The 21,283-nt window shown below is 46.3% G+C and overlaps 1 protein-coding gene and 1 long non-coding RNA gene across 2 annotated transcripts; one reads left to right on the top strand and one right to left on the bottom strand.

Moving 5' to 3' along the window:
* The first annotated feature begins 494 nt into the window (after window positions 1–494).
* LOC140460422 (uncharacterized) lies at window positions 495–14,662 on the top strand. The gene is made up of 2 exons (XM_072554964.1): window positions 495–572; window positions 11,276–14,662. The coding sequence occupies exon 2, from the start codon at window positions 11,661–11,663 to the stop codon at window positions 12,918–12,920; it is 1,260 nt and encodes a 419-aa protein (XP_072411065.1). The 5' UTR covers window positions 495–572; window positions 11,276–11,660; the 3' UTR covers window positions 12,921–14,662.
* Window positions 14,663–14,915: 253 nt separating this feature from the next.
* LOC140460438 (uncharacterized) lies at window positions 14,916–20,860 on the bottom strand. The gene is made up of 2 exons (XR_011954090.1): window positions 20,595–20,860; window positions 14,916–18,678 (listed from the first exon to the last, which is right to left on the bottom strand). It is a non-coding gene; the product is annotated as an uncharacterized lncRNA (long non-coding RNA).
* Window positions 20,861–21,283: the final 423 nt, after the last annotated feature.

Below are 21,283 nucleotides of genomic sequence, written 5' to 3'. Positions count from 1 at the left end.
CTTTTGAAAAGTTCTGGGATTTACATGTGAAGGAATCAAAACTAACATGGTCATTCTAAAAGATGGCAGAGGTCAGCTAAAGTTGTTTAGTATTCCATTCCATGACACTGCAATCCTGTTGCTATAAAGACTGTGTGTTATGATTCTGCTCCACAACCAACCGATGAAGGAGCAGCGCTTCGAAAACTAGTGATTCCAGATAAACCTGTTGGGCGACAACGTGACATTGTGTAATTTTTAACTTTGAAAATCTGTCAGTGCTGCCAACATCTCCATATTGCGCATGATACTCGGTGTCAGCAACGAAATGCGCATGTTCCACGGTGTCAGCAAGATATTACGCATGCTCACGCAAAAAGCGGAAACACTCTGTGACCTTTTTTGATGGACCAATGAGAAGCTGTGGAGGACCGGATGGAGACTGGTCCTCCTGCCAATCACAGCAAACCCATCGTTTGGATGCGGAAGTAGGATCATGTGCTTCTGAGGTGGTTGCTGCTTCTGCTCCTCTTTCTCTGAATGAAGATTGAGCTTCACCCCAGACTGCAACTTCCTTCCTCTGTCCAACATCTGTGAGTACAACACACTTTTCTCAACCCCTTTTCCATTCTGGGGTTGAGCTGTTGACTTGAAGGAACTGAAGGGAAACGGAGTGAATCCAGGGAGAGGACAGACTCTGGAAAAGTTAAAAACAATGTCTGCAGATGCTGAAAACCAAATACTGGATTAGTGGTGCTGGAAGAGCACAGCAGTTCAGGCAGCATCCAACGAGCAGCGAAATCGCCGTTTCGGGCAAAAGCTCTTCATCAGGAATAAAGGCAGTGAGCCTGAAGCGTGGAGAGATAAGCTAGAGGAGGGTGGGGGTGGGGAGAGAGTAGCATAGAGTACAATGGGTGAGTGGGGGAGGAGATGAAGGTGATAGGTAAAGGAGGAGAGGGTGGAGTGGATAGGTGGAAAATAAGATAGGCAGGTCGGACAAGTCAAGGAGACGGTTACTGAGCTGGAAGTTTGAAACTTGGATGAGGTGGGGGAAGGGGAAATGAGGAAACTGTTGAAGTCCACATTGATGCCCTGGGGTTGAAGTGTTCCGAGGCGGAAGAACGCCTCATCTTCCGCCTCGGAACACTTCAACCCCAGGGCATCAATGTGGACTTCAACAGCTTCCTCATTTCCCCTTCCCCCACCTCATCCTAGTTTCAAACTTCCAGCTCAGTAACTGTCTCCTTGACTTGTCCGGACTTGTCCGACCTCCCTATCTTCTTTTCCACCTATCCACTCCATCCTCTCCTCCTTGACCTATCACCTTCATCTCCTCCCCCACTCACCCATTGTACTCTATGCTACTCTCTCCCCACCCCCACCCTCCTCTGGAAAAGTTAGTCCAGGTCTTTTTTCAATTGCAAATACAGGAGAATTGACATTTCAGGCTCGAGCCTTTCATCAGTAATGATGTGTGGATGAACAAAGGGGCCTCTGCGTCCTTCTAATCCAGTCAGTGCAAGTTGTCAGACAGGTAAAGCAAGTGGTATATTAGCAAGAGGAATTGAGTTCAGAAGTGGGGACGCCTTCCTGCAGTTTGGGCGTAACTGAATATATCCAAGGCTGAGTTCATCTGAGTTTTGAACAACAAGATGTGATGGTTATGGGGGAAGAAAGACCAATACAGATCATTTACAGAAACAGACCCTTCAGTCCAACTAGGCCATGCTGATATGTTCTCAAACTGAACTGGACCCACCTGCCTGTGTTTCACCTCTATTCCTCTGAACCTTTTATATTGCAGTCATAGAGATGTACAGCACAGAAACAGACCCTTCGGTCCAATTTGTCACTGCCTATCAGTTATCCTAATCTAGTCTATTTGCCAGCCCTGGGCCCATATCCCTCGAACCCCTTCTATTATAGACCAATCCAAATGCCTTTTAAATTCTGTAATTATACCAGTCTCCACCACTTCCTCTGGCTGGTCATTTCATATATGCACTACTCTGTGTGAAAAGGCTCCCCTTAGAGCTCTTTTATGTCTTTCCCCGTTTGCCCAAAACCTTTAGTTCTGCACTCCCCCACCCCAGGGAGAAGACTTTGTCTATTTACCCTATCCATGCCTCATGAATTTATAAACCTCTAAGGTCATCCCTCAGTCTCCGACGCTGCAGGGAAAACAGCCCCAGCCTATTCAGCCTCTCCCGAGAGCTAATTTTTTCAAATCTGTCAACATGCTGGTAAATCTTTTCTGAACCCTTTCAACTTTCACACCGTCCTTCTGATGGGCAGGAGACCAGAGTTGCACGCAATATTCCAAATGTGGCCTCACCAATGTCCTGTAGAGCTGCAACATCACCTACCTCCCAACTCCTTTACTCAGTGCTGTAACCGATAAAGGAAAGCATACCAAATCATTACTTCACTATCATATCTACCTGGGAGTCTACCTTGAAGGAACTATGAACCTGCACTCCAAGGTCTCTTTGTTCAGCAACACTCCCCAGGAGCTTACCATAAAGTGTATAAGTCCTGCTTTGATTTGCTTTTCCAAAAAAAGGTACCCCATGGCAGGCTAATGCAAAAACTACGGAGGTATGGCATTGAGGGTGCATTAGAGGTTTGGATTAGGAATTGGCTGGCTGGAAGGAGACAGAGGGTAGTAGTTGATGGTATAGCTTCATCTTGGAGTGCAGTTACTAGCGGTGTTCCACAAGGATCTGTTTTGGGACCATTGCTGTTTGTCATTTTTATAAATGACCTGGAGGAGGGGCTTGAAGTCTGGGTGAGCATGTTTGCAGATGACACGAAAGTCGGTGGAGTTATGGACAGCGAAGAAGGATGTGGCAGGTTACAGCGGGATATAGATAAGTTGCAGAGCTGGGCAGTAAGGTGGCAAATGGAATTCAATGTAGCTAAGTGTGAAGTCATTCACTTTGGTAGGAGTAACAAGAAGATGGATTACTGGGCTAATGGTAGACTACTTGGTAGTGTGGATGAGCAGAGGGATCTTGGTGTCCATGTACACAGATCTTTGAAAGTTGCCACCCAGGTGAGTAGTGCTATGAAGAAGGCATATGGTGTACTGGGCTTTATTGGTAGAGGAATTGAGTTCCGGAGTCCTGAGGTCATGTTGCAGTTGTATAAGACTCTGGTGCGGCCTCATCTGGAGTATTGTGTGCAGTTTTGGTCGCCATACTATGGGAAGGATGTGGAGGCTTTGGAACGAGTGCAGAGGAGGTTTACCAGGATGTTGCCTGGCATGGTAGGAAGATCGTATGAGGAAAGGCTGAGGCACTTGGGCCTTTAATCATTGGAGAAAAGAAGGTTTAGGGGAGATTTGATAGAGGTGTACAAGATGATTAGGGGTTTAGATAGGGTGGACAGTGAGAACCTTTTTCCGCTAATGAAGTCAGCTGTTACTAGCGGACACAGCTTTAAATTAAGGGGTGGTAGGTATAGGACAGATGTTAGGGGTAGATTTTTTACTCAGCGGGTTGTGAGTTCATGGAATGCCCTGCCAGTAGCAGTGGTGGACCCTCCCTCTTTATGGTCATTTAAGCGGGCATTGGACAAGCATATGGAGGTTATTGGGCTAGTGTAGGTTAGGTAGGCTTCGGTCGGCGCAACATCGAGGGCCGAAGGGCCTGTACTGCGCTGTATTTTTCTATGTTCTATAATCCAGCACTTCACACTTATTTAAATTAAACTTCATCATTCATATACTAATCCAAATGTCTTTTAAATGTTCTAACTGTATCTGCATCCACCCCTTTGTCTGGAGATTCATTCCACACACAAACCACTCTCTGGGGGGGAAGAAAATAGCAATCCTCATGTCCTTTTAAAATCTTTCTCCTTTCTCTCTTTCAAATTTTGCTCCGTAGTCTTGAACCCCCATTCTAGAGAAAGGATTTTGGCCGTTCACTTCATCTATCCCCTTCACGATTTTATACTCCTCCTCTACTCCAGTGGAAAAATTTCCAGCCTATTAACCTGAATGTAGGTATATTCATGGCAGGTCAGGCAGCATCCGAGGAGCTGCCTGACCTGCTGTGCTTTTCCAGCACCACTCTAATCTAGACTCTGGTTTTCAGCATCTGTAGTCCTTGTTTTTACCTTTTACGTCGGTATACTCATACCTACTTATGATCTGTTCAATGCTGGTGCAAGCTCGACAGGCTCAATGGCCTATTCCTGCTTTCAATTTGCACACTTCTTGTCCAGGACAGCAAGAGACCATAAACCACAGGAGCAGAAATTAGGCCTCTCAGCCCATCAGGGTTGCTCCACTATTACGTTCTGGCTGATAAGTTTCTCAATCCCATTCTCCCACTTTCTCCCTGTAACCATCGATCCCCTTGATACTCAAGAACCTATCTATCTCCATCTTAAATCTACTCAGTGACCTGGCCTCCACAGCCTTCTGTAGCAATGAATTCCACATACCGGCTGAAAATGTTTCACCTTATCTTTGTTCTAAAAGATATTCCTTTTACTCTGATGCTGTGCCCTCAGGTCCGAGACTCTCCGACCAATAGGAACATCTTCCCCATGTACACTCTGTCCAGGCCATTCAGAATTCTGTCTGTTTCAATTAGATCTCACCCCTCCCCGAGTGTGGGCCTGTTAATCAGCATGAACCACACCCTTCAGGATGAGTTACAGCAGGAATTAGGTTCAGCAAAGTCAGAATGGAGGAAGTGTGTGTGGGATGGAGATTCTCAGCTTTTAGGGGATGAGAGAGGAAGCGAAGTTCAATATAAATTAGAATTGATCGGATGGGCTGATGGGCCAAGGAGTGGCAAAATGAGTTTAATTTAGATAAATGTGAGGTGTTACATTTTGTAAGGCAAATCAGGGCACGACTTACATAGTTAATGGGAAGTGTTGCTAAACAAAGTGTCCTTGCAGGTTCATAATTCCTTGAAAGTGGAATTGCAGGGAGACAGGATTGTGAAGAAGGCATTTGGTACGCTTTCCTTTATTGGTCAGAGCATTGAGTACAGGGGTTGGGAGGTCATGTTAGGCCACTTTTGGAAAACTGTGCAATTCCAGTTGCCCTCCTCTGGAAGAATATTGTGAAACTTAAAAGGGTTCAGAAAAGATTTACAAAGATGTAGGCAGAGTTGGAGGGTTTGAGCGATAGGAAGATGCTGAATATGCCAGGAATAATTTCCCTGGAGCGTTGGAGGCTGATGGGTGACCTTACAGAAGTTGATAAGGGGTATAGATAGGTTGGATAGCCAAAATCTTTTCCCCATGGTAGGCGACTCCAAACCTAGAGTGCATAGGTTTCACGTGAAAGGAGAAAGATTTAAAACGGACCTGAGGGGCAGCTTTTTCACACAGAGGATAGTGCATGTTTGGAATGAGCTGCCAGAGGAAGTGACTGGTGGAGGCGACTACAATTACAACATTGAAAAGGCATGTGGATGGGTATGTGAATAAGAAGGATTTAGAGAGATACAGGCCAAATGTAGATGAGTTTAGGATATCCGGTCGGCATGGATGAGTTGGACCGAAGGCTGTGTTTCTGTGCTGTATGACTTTAATCATCTTGCATGAAAGCAGAAGTGTTGTTGTGAAGATTGGACTTTCAGAGCAGCTTTCAAAGATGTTTTGCCTTTACTGGAAGCAGAAGAAGTGACAATGAAGTATTTCATTGGTGAGACAGCAACTGAGTACGTGAGCACGTTTAGGATTTTGGTGGAAAGTGGGAATTCATTGCACTGTGGGGGTGAAGTGCTTTAAGGCTTCCCAGCAGGAAGGACAGTGTGCTGATTGGGGTGCCCAGTGAAGGGTGAGGTGGATTTTTGTTTTAAACTGCTCATTTCGACCAGCCTCCAACATTGTATTTCCAATGCTGTCCATCAGAAGGAGCTGTGTGTAACTGGTATTGTGAGAAGCCTTACGGTTTTCAGTACTGCAGGAATGGCATTGTTTCATCAGCATTGTGAAGGTTTCTGGCAGCAGAGGGAGGTGTGGGCTGTGTTCACTAGAAACGATTAAGCATTTAGATAACATACATACGAGAGGGCAGGGTGGGATTTGTCTTTCGATTTGCAGAAGGTGGGAGATTCTGGGAGCTGTGATCTGAGGCAAACACAACTGCGGTGTGGAAGCAGGCTATTCAGCCCATCAAGTCCATTCTGACCCCTCCGAAGAGCATCTTGCTCATACACCCCTCCCACCCCCACCTCTTCGGGAATCAAGGATTCGGGATAATGCAAGTAAGAAGAGCTGAGATGATGGATAGATCAGCCACGATCTTAATAAATGGTTGCCATAAGGCACAAACAAATTCAAATTCAGCCAATCAGTTTAGATTTTGCCCCAAAATACCAAAGTCCAATCAAGTTTGAATTAAGTATTTTGATAATATTAACACCAATAAAATGATCCGATGTTTTGGACTATAACACCAGGCATTTTTGTGAGTTTTAATATTCTCTGTGTTGGACATAAAGAGTAAAGTTGTTAATTTTTACTTTAAATATTTACCTTTGGGATAGTTCTTTGCCTCTCAAACTTTTACATATTACTGCATGGGGTGAATCACTTCTGTGTTGATGGTTTAATTTAGCAGAGGGGGTTACCCCGTGTCGGAACAGTGCTGCAACATAACAAAAGTGAATGATTTGACTACACACATTGAAGAGAATGATTTTGATCTGGGACTCCTTGCAGAGACATGGCTTCAGGATGACAAGGATTGGATCCTAAATATTGAGGGGATTTGTGGCATTCAAGTCGAATGGGAAGCTAGGTAAAGGTAGCGGGTTGACACTGCTAATCAAAGCACTGATCACAGGGTAGTCTGGTGTCAACTCGGATTTCAGGTCCTGGTTTCTTTGTCCTCTCTTGATCTCCCTGTTCCCACACAGTTGTTGTCCGTTCTCAGCTCTGCTTCATTTCTGCTGAAGCTTTAACCTCCTTTGACACCTTCCGGAACAATAAATGATTCAGTCAATCAAAGACAACCCACAATCTCCCAGCCTGTCAACCATCCAGACACAGAGTATCATCCCAGAAAATATAACAAAAAAGATGAAAAGTTAGAATTAAATAGGTGCTTCTGTCTGTTCATTGGCAAGTAAACCAGAAATAGGGGTCTGCCAAGAATCTTATAGTGCCCTAATTGAAGAATTGTCTCTTCCTTACATCTCTGTATTAGGACCCAGCTATGATTTATAACAATATTTACATCAACAGAAATAAAGCACCTGTTATGCAATTGACCTAGAGATATACAGTATGGAACTAGACTTTTTCTCTCCATCGTGTGTGCGTGCGCGCGCACACACACGCACACACACACACACCAAGGTCTATGGGGTGAATTTGTATTTGCAGTTACCATGTATTTTGCTCAAAAAATGCACAATCTGCAGGCAGACAATACATAGAATATTTTATAAATTCCACTTTGGAAATAGAACCAGTCTGATTCAAAAACTGGGATACAGACAGACTCTGGCCTCACACCTTTCATGCATTGTCTGAGCTGAGTTGTCATCTTTTCTAATAAAACCTTAAGTTATCTCGAGTAGGTGTCTTATAAGAAGTTCTGGGGTTTCCATATTAATGACACCAGCAACTCTTTCTAAAAGATGAAAGACTTTACAATCCAGGTTTCTTCAATGTATCATTTCAGTGGCATGACTCTAATGTTTTGCTGTAAAATCAGTGTCTTATGATCTTATACTCCACAACCACCTGATGAAGGAGCAATGCTCCGAAAGCTAGTGCTTCCAAATAAACCTGTTGGACTGGCGTCATGTGATTTTTATCTTTGCCCAGGTTAGGGTGGATTGGCCCTGCTAAATTACCCATAGTGCTCAGGGTTTTGCAGGTGTGGAAGAATTGTGTGAAGCGATTTGATTCCACCTTCTCGTGACTGTCTATGTGAGCTTTGGTATGTTCTCCCCCTTCTGTCTGCGTGGGTTACCTCTGGGTGCTCCGGTTTCCTCCCACAGTCCAAGTATCTGCAGTTTCGGATGGATCGGCTGTGCTAAAGTGTCCAGGTATGTGCAGGTTAGAGTGGGTTAGCCATGGGGAACTGCAGGGCTGTAGAGTAAGTTGATGAGTCTGGGTGGGATGCTGTGTGGAAGGTCGGTGTGAATTTGATAGGTGAAATGGCCTGCAGGGATTATATAATTCTTCTGCTTTAGCCATATGTGGATTGAGAAATGACTGCTGTGGGAGGAGTAGGTTCCAGTTCATGGGACACTGCCCCAGTCCTGGGGAAGGTGGGAATTGTGCTGTCTCTCTCCCCACCCACTGCCCCCATCCATTCTCTCTCACCCCGCAACTCTCTGCCCCCCATTTTCCTCTCTCTCGCCCTCATTGTCTTCCTCCACCCTTTGACCGCTGAGTCTTTCCTTTCCACCCCCACCATCCTCTGTTCCCCCCAGTCTCTCAATGGCCCCCACAATCTGTCACCCTGTCCATTCCGTATCTCTTCCAACTCCCACTAAACTTTCTCATGCCTCGAGCTCTCTTTGATCGCTGTATCAAGCTCATCTCAGAAGAGAGAGAGAGAATGGTTGGTGATGACACTGCCTGGGAGATAGGGGTGCACGAGAAATGGCTGATCTTTCAAATTGAGAATAGCTAAAATAATATATTCAGAAACAGCATTAAAGTTTGAACGCATGTTCAATTTTATATTAAGACAAAGCTGCAGCCATCTTTCTCAAACTTGCTTTGAACTATGTGCAGTTGAGGACAGGCTGTTCGGGGTGAATGAGGCTTTTGTCCAAAATGTCAATTTTCCCGAAATGTCAATTTTCCTGCTCCTTGGATGTTGCCTGACCTGCTGTGCTTTTCCAGCACCACAGTCTTGACTCTAATCTTCAGCATCTGCAGTACTCACTTTCGCCTGTTAGGGATGAATGGCCGATTCCTAGTCTTGAAAAATTGGTTCTGTTATAAGGTGTAGAGGTGTATTCTACCTTCAAGCGAGTTGAAAAGTGAGCAGAACCACCTGACATAGCACCAAACGTTCTGAACAAGGTAATAATTTAACATTTTAACAGCTCAGTAGCTGGGTTGCCTGGAGACAAAAATATACTCTATTTTGGCCAATTGATTTAAATCTTGCCCCAAAATACTGAATTCCAATCAAGTTTGAATTTAGTATTTTGCGAATATTGGTTAGCACTGCTGCCTCACACCACCATGGTCGATTCCAGCCTTGGGTGACTGTCTGTGTGGAGTTTGCACATTCTCCCCGTGTCTGCTTGGGTTTCCTCTGGGTGCTCCGGTTTCTTCCCACAATCCAAAGATGTGCAGGTTTGGAGAGGGCACTTCTTGAGGGGAATTAACTTTCACACTTTTTTCTACTCCTTAGGTCCTTTTTAAATCTTTCCCCTCTCGCCCTCAACCTATGCTCTCCAGTTCGGGAGTCCCCTACCCTGAGGAAAAGATGAGTAGTCAAATAAAATGCAAAAGGAATGAAATGTCGAGTCGCAGGATAAATATAAAATGTGGCTCCAGCCTTTCTTGTCTCCAATTGTCATTTGGGCACAAAACCTGTCAGTAACACCAGCAACTTCACAGAGCGTCTTGCGCATGCTCCTCGGTGACAACACACACTGCTCATGTTCGCCGGTGTCAGCAAAACCTGTGCGTGCTCCTGGTTGTCCGCGGAAACTGCGCGTGATCTCCTTTTGTTGGGCCAATAGGAAGCACTGGAGGATCGGAAGGAGCGTAGTCCTCCTGCTAATCAGAGACACCCTATTATCTGTCTCTCTCTCTCACAATCTCAATTTATGGAGGGGACAGATTCTGGAAAAGTTGGGCCAGGTCTGTCTCAGTTGGCAAACTCATGGAAAATGCAGTACCATGATGTGAAGTGATAGCATTCCCTTGTGGGGTGGGGAAGCAGAAAGGAGATGCATTGTTTAAATGGTGATATATTAGGATGTGGAGAAAGTGAGGACTGCAAATGTTGGAGATCAGAGTCGAAAGGTGTGGTGCTCGAAACGCACAGCAGATGAGACAGCATCCGAGGAGCAGGAGAGTCAGCGTTACAGGCACGAGCCCTTCATCAGGAATGTGTATAAAGAGGCCTCAGCATCCTTCCATACCAGTCAATGCCAGTTGTCAGATAGATGTAGCAAGCAATGAGCAAAGCACGTATTATATTAGCAAGAGTAATTGAGTCCAGAAGTGGGGATGTCTTCCTGCAGTTATGGGATCATTGAATATAATCAAGGCTGAGTTCATCTGATTTTGGAACAACAAAGAAGTGGTTGTTTATGGGGGAAGGCAAGAAAATGGTTTTCAGACCATTGCAGAACAGTTACCGAGTCAAACAGCACAGAAACAGTCCCTTCAGTCCAACTACTCCATGCTGTGTTCTCAAACTAATCTAATCCCACCTGCCAGTGTTTGGCCTATATCCCTCTGTCACAAAGCTGGTCCTTTTACTAAAAGCTGATCCTTCTCAAGGATGCTGTGTCCTTAGTTTTTTTTTTATCAGAGGGGTGATTAAAACGATCCGGGCTCCGAAGCGACTGGTTTCGTACAGAGATGAAAAACGGTATTGGGAGGCATTTTTGGTTATATGTGAACAGATGAGACTTGAGTCCCAAGTTTTTATGTTTTAGAAGTGACCTGTACAATGAAAGGGGAGTGGTCAGTCCTAAAATCTGGAGTCTCGTTTGGGTGAGTTAAGCAGTGGACTCTGTGGAGAATGACTGCTAACACTGTCTCCTTCTGGCCTTCTAACTTCAACTGTAAGCCTCTGTTTCAGGTTTACTTTGTTTAAGGGGTTTTTGTTTGGTACTGTTGTGTACCAGCATTGCAAAGAGTGTTCAGAGTTTCTCCACAGCTTGTACTGTACTTAATAAAGTTTGGTTGTTCACAGAAGTTGGCGTATTGCAGTGTAAGAAGCTCAAGCAAAAGAACTTAACAAAGGAACCTAAGGGATGAGTCTTTCATGCAGAAAGTGGCGTGTTTAAGGAAAGAGCTGTCAGAGGAAGTGGTGGGTGCTGGTACAATTATGACATTAAAAGGCATCTGGATGGGTATACGATTAGGAAGGGTTTAGACGACATGGGCCAAATGCTGGCAAATCTGCCGAGATTAGGTTAGGTTATCTAGTTGGCACGGATGAATTAGACCGAAGGATCTGTTTCTGTGCTACATATCTCTATCACTCTGGCTTGCCACTAACATTTGCCACATCTGTGTGTACAGTTTCTCTCTGGTGTCAGTGTCAATGCCTTGATATCTCACTCTTAACCGGACTGGCAGTGATGACTTTTGTAATCTTTTCTTACAGACTATCTAAAGACAGAAGTTTCAAAGTCAACAGATAAAGGGCTTATGTCCAAAATGTTGATTCTCCTGCTTCTCTGGTGCTGCTTGCCGTGCTGCGCTTTTCCAGCGACGCAGTTTTTGACTCTGACTCTCCAGCGTCTCCAGTCCTCACTTTCACGTCAGTGTCTGACAGTTACTCAGTCCATCAGGACCACAACAATTTTCAACTATGATTCTGTGAGAAGGAGCAAAGCTTTATTTTTGGTTCCTGTTTAAGTACGGGGGCACTGGTTGAAAGACCCTACTGTTGCAGCGCACTGAGTGTGGAGCCTGAAACAACTCTACTGCCAGGAAAGAAGAATTCATGGCGGGGTTGTAGACGTGTGTGTGCAGCTGAAGCTTCGGCCATGGAGAAACCCGAGGAAACACAACCTGTTGAGAAACCATGGAAGTGTGGCGACTGTGGGAAGGGCTTCCGTGTCCCATCTGTCCTGGCGGCTCATCAGTGCAATCACACTGGGAAGAGGCCGTTCTCCTGCCCCGAGCGGGCGAAGGGCTTTACTTGCTCTTGTGTCCTGCTAGCCCACCAGCATATACACACTGATGAGAGGACGTATTACTGCTCAGTGTGTGGGAAAGGGTTCACTTGGGTGGACAACCTCCAGACCCACCAGCAATTCCACACAGGGGAGAGGCTCTTCAGTTGCCACGAGTGCGGGAAAGCCTTCAGCACTTCCTCCGACCTGCTGAAGCACCGGCGAGTCCACACGGGGGAGAGGCCATTCAGCTGCCCCGAATGCGGGAAGGCCTTCAGCGACTCCTCCAACCTGCTGAGGCACCGGCGGGTCCACACGGGGGAGAGGCCCTTCAGCTGCCCAGAGTGTGGGAAGGCCTTCAGCAATTCCTCCAACCTGCTGGCCCATCAGCAGGTCCACACTGGGGAGAGGCCCTTCAGCTGCCCAGAGTGTGGGAAGGCCTTCAGCAATTCCTCCAACCTGCTGGCCCATCAGCGGGTCCACACGGGGGAGAGGCCCTTCAGCTGCCCACAGTGCGGGAAGGCCTTTAGCAATTCCCCCAACCTGTTGAGGCACCGGCGGTTCCACACGGGGGAGAGGCCCTTCAGCTGCCCAGAGTGTGGGAAAGCCTTCAGCAATTCCTCCAACCTGCTGGCCCATCAGCAGGTCCACACGGGGGAGAGGCCCTTCAGCTGCCCAGAGTGTGGGAAGGCCTTCAGCAATTCCTCCAACCTGCTTGCCCATCAGCGGGTCCACACGGGGGAGAGGCCCTTCAGCTGCCCAGAGTGCAGGAAGGCCTTTAGCAATTCCTCTGACCTACTGAGACACCAGCGGGTCCACACGGGGGAGAGGCCATTCGCCTGCCCTGAGTGTGGTAAGGCCTTCAGCAATTCCTCTGATCTGTTGTCCCACCGGCGGGTTCACACCAGGGAAAGGCCATTCAGCTGCCCCGAGTGTGGGAATGGGTTCACCCGCTCCTCCAAACTGCTGGCCCACCAATGGGTCCACACCAGGGAGAAGCCGTTTGCCTGCCCCGACTGCGGGCGGAGGTTCACATTGTCCTGCAATTTGCAGAGGCACCAGCGGGGGCACCAGTGCATCCAACAATCAGATTCCACCAGTGACGCTGCAGTGGGTCACCCAAAGGGCTGAACCTCCTGCCCTTTCTGACAGTGGGTGTAGTGGGTTTTTTTCGTTTTGTGCTGGACTCACCATCCTCCCCTCCCCCCACCCCCCCCTGCAAGCCCACCTGTGTGGCTCAGGGGTGGCATGGTGACTCAGTGGTTAGTACCACTGCCTCACGATGCTGACCTGGGTTCAATTCCACCCTCAGGATGACAGTCTGCGTGTAGCTTTCACGATGCCCCCCCCCCCCCCACATCTGTATGGGTTACCTCTGAGTGCTCCGGTTTCGTTCCCCGGTCTAAAGGTGTGCAGGTTAGTTTGGATTGGCCCATCTAAATTGTCCCATAGTGTTCAGAGATGTGTAGGTGTGGTGCATTAGTTGGGGTAAATGTAGAGGAATAGGGATAAGGGAATGGGTCTGGCTGGGTTACTCTGCGAGGGCCAGTGTGAACTTGTTGGGCCAAAGGACCTGTTTCCATACTGTAGGGAATCTAATCTTAAAAAATGATTTCCTCCAAGCGATACTGATAAAATATGCCGAGTTGGACAAAGTATCCCATCAAGTTTGAGACAAACCCAGGGTTGAAGAAGTCGGAAGTCACATGACACCATGTTACAGTGCAACAAGTTTATTTGAAATCACAAGCTTTAGGAGCATTGCTCTTTCATGAGTGCTGCTCCTTCATCACTTCATCTGGTGCCATGTGACTTCTGACCTTGTCCTCCCCAATTCAACACCAGCACCTCTGCATCAGAGTTGACGAATGAGATTGGATTTTATTCGGCCTGATTTAGTGAGATGTTCATTTGGAAACTCAAAACTGTCGGACTGACAAAGAGACACGAATCATAGAGTCCCACAGCAGGAGACAGGCCCTTCGGTCCAACATTGTCCATACTGACCAAATTGTCCATCAACACTAAGCCCATTTCCCTGCACTTGGCCCATTTCCTTCCATAACTTTCCTATCCACGTATTTGTCCAAATGCCTTTTAACTGTTGTTAATGTACCACCTCAACCACTTTCGCTGGCATCTCATTCCATATGTCTACCACCGTCTGCATAAATAAAGTTGCCCCTCACGTTCCCTTTTATTCTTTTTCCTCTAACCTTAAACTGATGCCCTCTAGCCCTCACATCCCCAACCCTGGGGTAAAAGTCTGAGTGCATTCACCCTCTCACGATCTCTTCACTTCTCTAAGGGCCTCTCTCAGTCTCTAATGTTCTAAATAAAAATATCTTAGCTTGTCCAACCTCTCCCTTTTACACAGACCCTTGAGTCCTGGCAACATCCTTGTATATGTCTTCAGCACTCTTCCAAGTTTAATAACATTGTTGTTATAGACACTGCCCTGTCTACATACTTTGTTGGAGAAAGAGGACCAAATATTATCCAAATTGGATAATCTGGCTGATGGGACAGGAAACCACTTCCTTTTTTGAGACAAGTCTCCTGGAGAGAACTGGCTGGCTGCCTGATCTACTGACCCTCACAGTGCCCCACTGCCCTCAGTTATCTGGAGGGAGTCCACACATTTGACTAAGGTGGTGCTTGAAACCTTTATCATTTTTGGGATGGATCCCCATTCATTCCGTGCTATGGAGTCATGCAGCCTGGAAACAGACCCTTCAGACCAACCAGTCCATGATCCCCAACTAAACTAGTGCCACCCATCTGCTCCTGGCCTGTATCCAGTTTGTTAATCGTTTTGTTCATTTGTTCACCATGAGAGTTGGATAAATAAATTGCTGATTGTTGATTTTAAAGTGTTGAGGATTTATTCTTATCAATAGAGCAGGTCACACCACTTTTCATGCTAATTTTACAGATTATTGGGCGACACGCTCCTCTGGGTGTTTCTGTTTGAGAAAGGTGGTGCTGTCAGCCTTCGCTTTACAAGAGTATTGACGTGATGTACTGCTGAATGCAATGGAGTCAACATGAATCGCAGCCTCTCGCTGTGGTTGTGGGTGAATCACCTTAATTTGGCTCTTAACTCAGAAACTGCACACAATTAACTGCTGAAACAATGATTTACACTTTATTGTATGTAACAACAAAAATAAAACTCAAGTAACCAAGTTCAACCTCACTCACAACTTGGCTATCTCCCAATTGATGGCTGAATTTAACTGAGTTTCCACCAACAGTTTATGTCTCTGGAAGTGTTTAGGGATTCAATGCAGCATTCTTCTTCCAAGTCCTGCTGCTACATCATTCTGAGGTTGAATTCTGGTGGAGATTCCTCACTTTCAAATCTGTGATGTGATGTTTCTTTCGATTCTAACACCACCTCCCCACACTTCTGGAGATCTCTGGTCTGCAGCTTGTCTTCTTATCCTCGAGGTTTTGTGGTTTGTTTGACACAGCCTTTCCTGCAAAAGACCCTTTTACGTCAGGGCCTTCCTTCCACAGACAAACTTAATTGTCCTTTTGTCATGAGGTTATTAAACACTTAGCTCCTCTGTCCCAGGAAACAGTTTGTTGTTTTGCGTCCTTCTTCCCAGGGATGGTTAACTAGCAGAAATTAGGCCATTCAGTCTGCTCCACTATTCAATCATTGCGGATACGTTCCTCAACCCAATTCTCCCCATAACCCTTGATACTTAAGAATGATTGAGTCTGCTCCACCATTCAATGAGCTGAATGGCCTAATTTCTGACTCTGAGGTCTTCTGATGTAGCAGTTTCTCAGTGGCCTTTTTGTTTCTTGGTCCAGAAAGAGTTCCTGCTGACTCAGGGAGTTTGGAAAGTTCTGCAGTTTAAAGGACCACACCACATTCCCCTCTGCCTCCTCCTCCAATAGTGGCAATTCCCAAGATCCCTTGGTATCCCTGAAAACAATCCAGGTGTCTGGAAATCTCTGCTGCTACTCTGGAACAGAAGAATTATGGGGAGAAAATTCAGAAATCTGATGTGCAAACAGACTATGGAGTTCTACTCCAGGATTCTCTCAAGGTAAACTTGCAGGTTGAGTCAGTGGTGAGGAAGGCAAATCCAATGAAGGCATTTATTTTGATCAGACTTGAATAAAAAAGCAGGGATGTACTTCTGAGGCTCTACGTCTCCGGTCAGGCCACAATTGGAGTACTGTATGTAGATTTGGGCCCCATATCTCAGGAAGGATGTACTGGCCCTGGAACGTGTTCAGAGGTGGTTCAAAAGAATGGTCCAGGAATGAAAAATTTAACATAAGAACATTAGAGGACTCTAGGTTCATACTTCATGGAGTTCAGAAGGATGGGGGTTGGGGTGGGATCTAATTGAAACCTACAGAATAATGAACGGTGTGGATGTTGGGAAGATGTTTCCAGTGGTAGGACAGACTAGAACCTGAGGGCTCTGCTTTCCTGTCAAGGGAAGACCCTTTAGAACAGAGGGGAGAGAAACTTCTTCAGCCAGAGTATGGTGAATCTATGAAATTCACTGCCACAGAAAGCTGCGGAGGCCAAGTTACTGAGTATATTTAAGACTGAGATAGCTAGGCTCTTGAGTATCAAGGGGATCAAGGAGTTCGGGGAGAATGGGGTTGAGAAACGTATCAGCCATGATTGAATGGCGAAGCAGACTCAATGGGCTGAATGGCCTAATTTCTGGTCTTATGGTATACTGATGTGTGGAGGGGTGAGGACGGGGGAAAGAGATGGAGAGAAAGACAGTTAAGGTGAAGCTCGATAGAGATGAAGGAAATATAAGAATTGTATGATAAATGGCAGAACACATAGGAGCACTGGCATACAGAGGGGTCTGGGCATATAGATCCGTGGAAGTGGTAATGCAGGTGGGCACGGTGGTCAAGGAGGCACACAGCATGCTTCCTTGAGTGTAAGAGTTACATTACAGCTGTTTCTTCTGGCCACATTCGGAATATTGTGTGCAGTTCTGGTCACTGTGCTACTGGAAGGATGTGGGTGCTCTGGCTGAGGATACAGACAAGGTTCACCAGGACATTGCCTAGTCTGGAGGGCTATCGTTATGAGCAGAGGAGGCATAAACCTGGATTGTTTTCTTTGGAAAAACAGAGGCTGAAAAGAGACCTCGACAAAATGATGAGAGACACAGATTGGCTGGACAGGGGTGGCAGGGTAGCCAGCGGTTCGCACTGGCACCTCACAGTGCCAGGGACCTGCGTTAGATTTTAGTGTCAGGCAACTAGCTGTGTGGAGTTGGCACATTATCCCTGCACCCCACCTCCCGTGTCTGCGTAGGCTTCCTCTGGCTGCTCCGGCTTCCTCCTACAATCCAAACATGTATCAGTTAGGGTGGATTAGCGATGCTAAATTACCCATGGTGTCCAGGGAGAGGCAGGTTAAGTTGGATTGTCTGTGTGTAAATTGCCCCAGTGTTCAGGGATGTGTAAGTTCGGTGCATTAGTCAGGAGTAAATGTAGATAATAGGGGTAAGGGAACGGGTCTCCATGCGTTAATCTTTAGAGGGCCGGTGTTGACTTGTTGGGATGAATGGTCTGTTTCCACGCTGGATGGATTCTGCGATAGTCAGAGGCGTTTTTTTTCCTCTCCAAAGTGGAAAGGTCAACTAAAAGAGGGCACAGGTTCAAAGTGAGCAGGGGACTGTTTGGGGGAAGAGGTGGTGGGGGTGGGGAATCACACAGAAGGGTGGTGGTGGTTCCTGGAACGCACTGCCAGTGCAGGTAGTGGAAGCAGGCACCTTAACAATGTTTAAGGTGTATCTTGATAGACACATGAACGGGAGGTGAACAGAGGAACAGAAACCACACATGGGCAATAAACAGCAGGTCTAAGTAAGGATTAAGAATTATCACAGGCTTGAGGGTGTGTGTGTGCCTAAACCAAGTGAGACGGGCCTGAGACTGTGCTGTATTGTATTGATACAGCTTTCCCCCACTATTTGAAAGTAGAGTGTTCCTTTCATAAGCCGAAATGGCCTAAATCGAAGAAGCAATTACCATCAGTTAATTTGTATTATGCCTTTCTTTGTAAAAACGACAATCCTCTTCAGATTTCTTTCGGTTTGTGGGAGCAGGTATTAATGTAGGTCTTTTGTAAAAGTGAAGTAGTGGAAAGCGAACTTTGGAAAAGTGAGGGATACCTTTATGCTGATGGAGGGGAGATGGGGGGCAATGAAGAGGGGTGGATGGAGGCTCAGGTGGAGAATAAACACAGAGACCAATTGAGCAGCTTGGCCTGGTTCTGTGCTGGAGACTCAATGGGACAGAGACAAATGTATCTATTTCAGGTATACCTGCAGAATGCCCCATCCAGGATAAAAAATGTCCTTCATCTGCTTCAGCATACAGGGCAGATGAGCAGTTTCTCCCCAGTGTGGACCAAGAGGTGATGCGACTGAGTGAAGCCTTTCCCGTGCTGAATGCAGGTGAATGGCCGCTGCCCGGTGTATAAATGCTGATGAATATTGGGCAGGCGGGGAAGGGAAACCGTTCCTACATTTTCATGATTTCTCCATGGTGCAGGTGTCCTCATATTTCTCCAGGTTCAACAAATCAGTTGAAACTCGCTCACTCTTACAGCATGTGTGTGGTGTTACTGGTGAACCCGCTGAAAATTGGAGGACTCTCATTCAGTCTGTAAAGCATGTTCCAGTCACTACTCTGGTGTGTGGGTGTGTGAGACTCTGAGTTTCCAGTCACACTGACGTTTAAAACCTAACAAAGCAGGCAGACCTTCTCCCCTTTGTTTTCAAGGCCATCAATATCCAAGTCCTGGTGAATCAATCGACTGTCAGACTTTGATGTGATGTTTGGTCTGAGATTTCTGCCTCCAAATTCTTCTCTTGTAATATTCCTGTCGAAAGAGATTGCAAAGGTCATCGCTGTCAGTCCACAATAGAAAATCAAAACACACAATTCTAGTTTCTGTGGAACATTCTTTCCTCTCTTAATACCCAAGATCTTTGTGCTGATGTATATGTAAATGTATACAGCAGGGTAATGTGGTGGATTGCATACTCCATGAAGAGGTCACTCAAGTTGCTGAATTGACATCTATCATGCGGTATTGACGTTCTTACTGAAGATATACAATATTCTGCAGTACAATATTATGAGCTCAGAAACAACTGCAAATCAGGCTTTTAGAGCCATAAACATTCCCTCAAATTTGCAGAGTGTACTCCCTGCTTGGATTCATACTCTCTGCCTCCCGTTGCTGCAAGTGAACAGTGCTTCCCCCATTCTCTCTCCCTCCCAGGAGAAGGAATGGAAAGGGGGAGACATTGCTTCACTCCCAGATTTTGCCCAGAAGAGCCCCCCATTGTCTGAATGCACAAGTTGGACAATGAACTTCTGAAGCTACTGCTGCTCCTGTCTCTCTCTGAATGAAGATTGAGCTTCACCCCAGACTGCGACTCCCTTTCTCTGTCCAAACATATTTGAGCACAGCACATTTTTGTTGAAGTAAGGCATCTTTCCTGAATGTTACAATTAAAGGGGTGTATTTCCCCTCATATTCAAAGGGATGGTAAGTCAGAGAAGGACCATGCCTTCTCGGGTGCTCGTTGTTGTGGTTCTGTTCGCCGAGCTGGGAATTTGTGTTGGAGACGTTTCATCCCATGTCTAGGTGATATCCTCAGTGCTTGGGAGCCTCCTGTGAAGTGCTTCTGTGATCTTTCCTCCGGCATTTGTAGTGGTTTGTCTCTGCCGCTTCCGGTTGTCAGTTCCAACTGTCCACTGCAGTGGCCGGTATATTGTGTCCAGGTCAATGTGTTTGTTGATAGAATCTGTGGATGAGTGCTATGCCTGAGAACAGCCAGGGAATTCCTAGAGGTATGGCCTCTCGGCATTTTTCCAGATTTTTCAACTCTGAATCTGGGACAAGGTGTGTGGTGTGGGGGTGGATGGGAGGGGAAATAAAAATACTGGTGAAATCTACATTGATCCTATGTAGTTAGTGGGTCCCAAGGCAGAAGACGAGGTGTTCTTCCTACAAGCGTCAGGTAGCCAGAGCTTGGAGGGGGAGGCAGCAGAGCACTTGCATGTACTTGACGGATTGTGAGGGGGAGTTAAAGCGTTCAGCCACAAGGCGGTGGGGTTGTTTAGTTTTTGCGTCCCAGAGCTGTTTCTGAAATGTTCTGCAAGTTGGCGCCCAGTCTCCCCAATGTGGCAGAGACCACATCGAGAGCAATGGACATATAAATAAATCTTATAAACAAATTGTACAAATCTTAGCCTGCCAGAGTTATTTTCTTTAATTAAGTTAAAGAAAATTTTAATTAAATTGGGTGACTACATGAAACGGTTTGTTCGTCAGACTCAAGTCATCATTCTCAAATGAGACAATGCCATTAATATCAGTGAACTGCTTTATTGTTAGAACCACAAGTTCTTGATTTAGTTTCACAATTTACTGATATTCACATCTGCACATTCAATGTCAAACTGACATCAGAAATGACATGACACCATTATTTTTTTCTTACAATAATCCAACAAACAAATTAATAACACAGTGAATACCAAGTCTCATTAATATGAAATTAAATTTGACCATAAAATAATGCAAAATTCAAGATGTGAGATAACAAATGGGGGAAGGGCAGAAGGTAAGAAATGCAGCATCACAGAAGGTGCTCCTCCAGGGAGTGTATTTTACCAACTACAACTGCTAAATATAAACAAACACTCTGACATGATCCTCCGGTTTTAATGTAAACCATAGCCCCATACAGTAGGTACCATTTAAATAAGTTAATAGATACAAGCCTTGAGCAAATCCAGCCTCCAGCCGGACCCCCCGCTTCTTGGAGCTCGGACCTTCCTCCAGCTCCGGGGGGTTGTTGAGCTCCTGGGCTCCGGCCGCCGCCGAAGAAGCCGCGGGCGCCGGCTCTCTCTCCTCCACCGCCGACATTTTTAATTTGTTTTCTCGTTCACCCGGTAACCGTCACCTCCCCCTTCCCGGGCCCCGGAAATTGTTTGAAAAGTTCCGTCTTTAATTTGAAATGTATTTTAAAGGTATTTTCTGAGGTAAACGATGCCTGTCTGCCCCCCTCCCTCCGTCAGAAACCGCCCGCTGAGTCGATGAGAAAACCGCAGCCTCGCGCCGCCATCTTTGTTTTTCTTCTTCATTCCGTCTCCTCCTTCTGTGACGCGCGTCATCCGCGATCCCTCCAATCAGAACGCACCGTACTCTACCTGACCAATGGCGGCCGGCGTTGCAGTCAAAAAGGAAGCCACAACCCGGAATGTCGCTCTCCGATTCGTCCGCACTGACCGCAGCCTTTGGGATTGGTGGAGAGGTTCGCAGGCCCTTCACTGTCCCCGCCCCTTTACTCCAATGGGCTCGAGGGGTTCAGGAGGAAGGTGTTCTCACTCATTCATTCAACAGGAGATGGGCTCAATTTACTGTAATGGGCTGTGGGGGTACAGTGGTCATGTCTCATGTTGAGGAGGAA

The sequence above is a fragment of the Chiloscyllium punctatum genome, chromosome 36, assembly GCF_047496795.1.
Source record: "Chiloscyllium punctatum isolate Juve2018m chromosome 36, sChiPun1.3, whole genome shotgun sequence".
Classification (NCBI taxonomy): Eukaryota; Metazoa; Chordata; class Chondrichthyes; order Orectolobiformes; family Hemiscylliidae; genus Chiloscyllium; species Chiloscyllium punctatum.
Note: the sequence above shows the minus strand (reverse complement) of the source record. Positions and strands in the feature narration are given on the sequence as shown.

Excerpts from the sequence above, each read along its gene's own strand:
- LOC140460422 (XM_072554964.1), top strand. The coding sequence starts at position 11,661 with ATGGAGAAACCCGAGGAAACACAACCTGTTGAGAAACCATGGAAGTGT.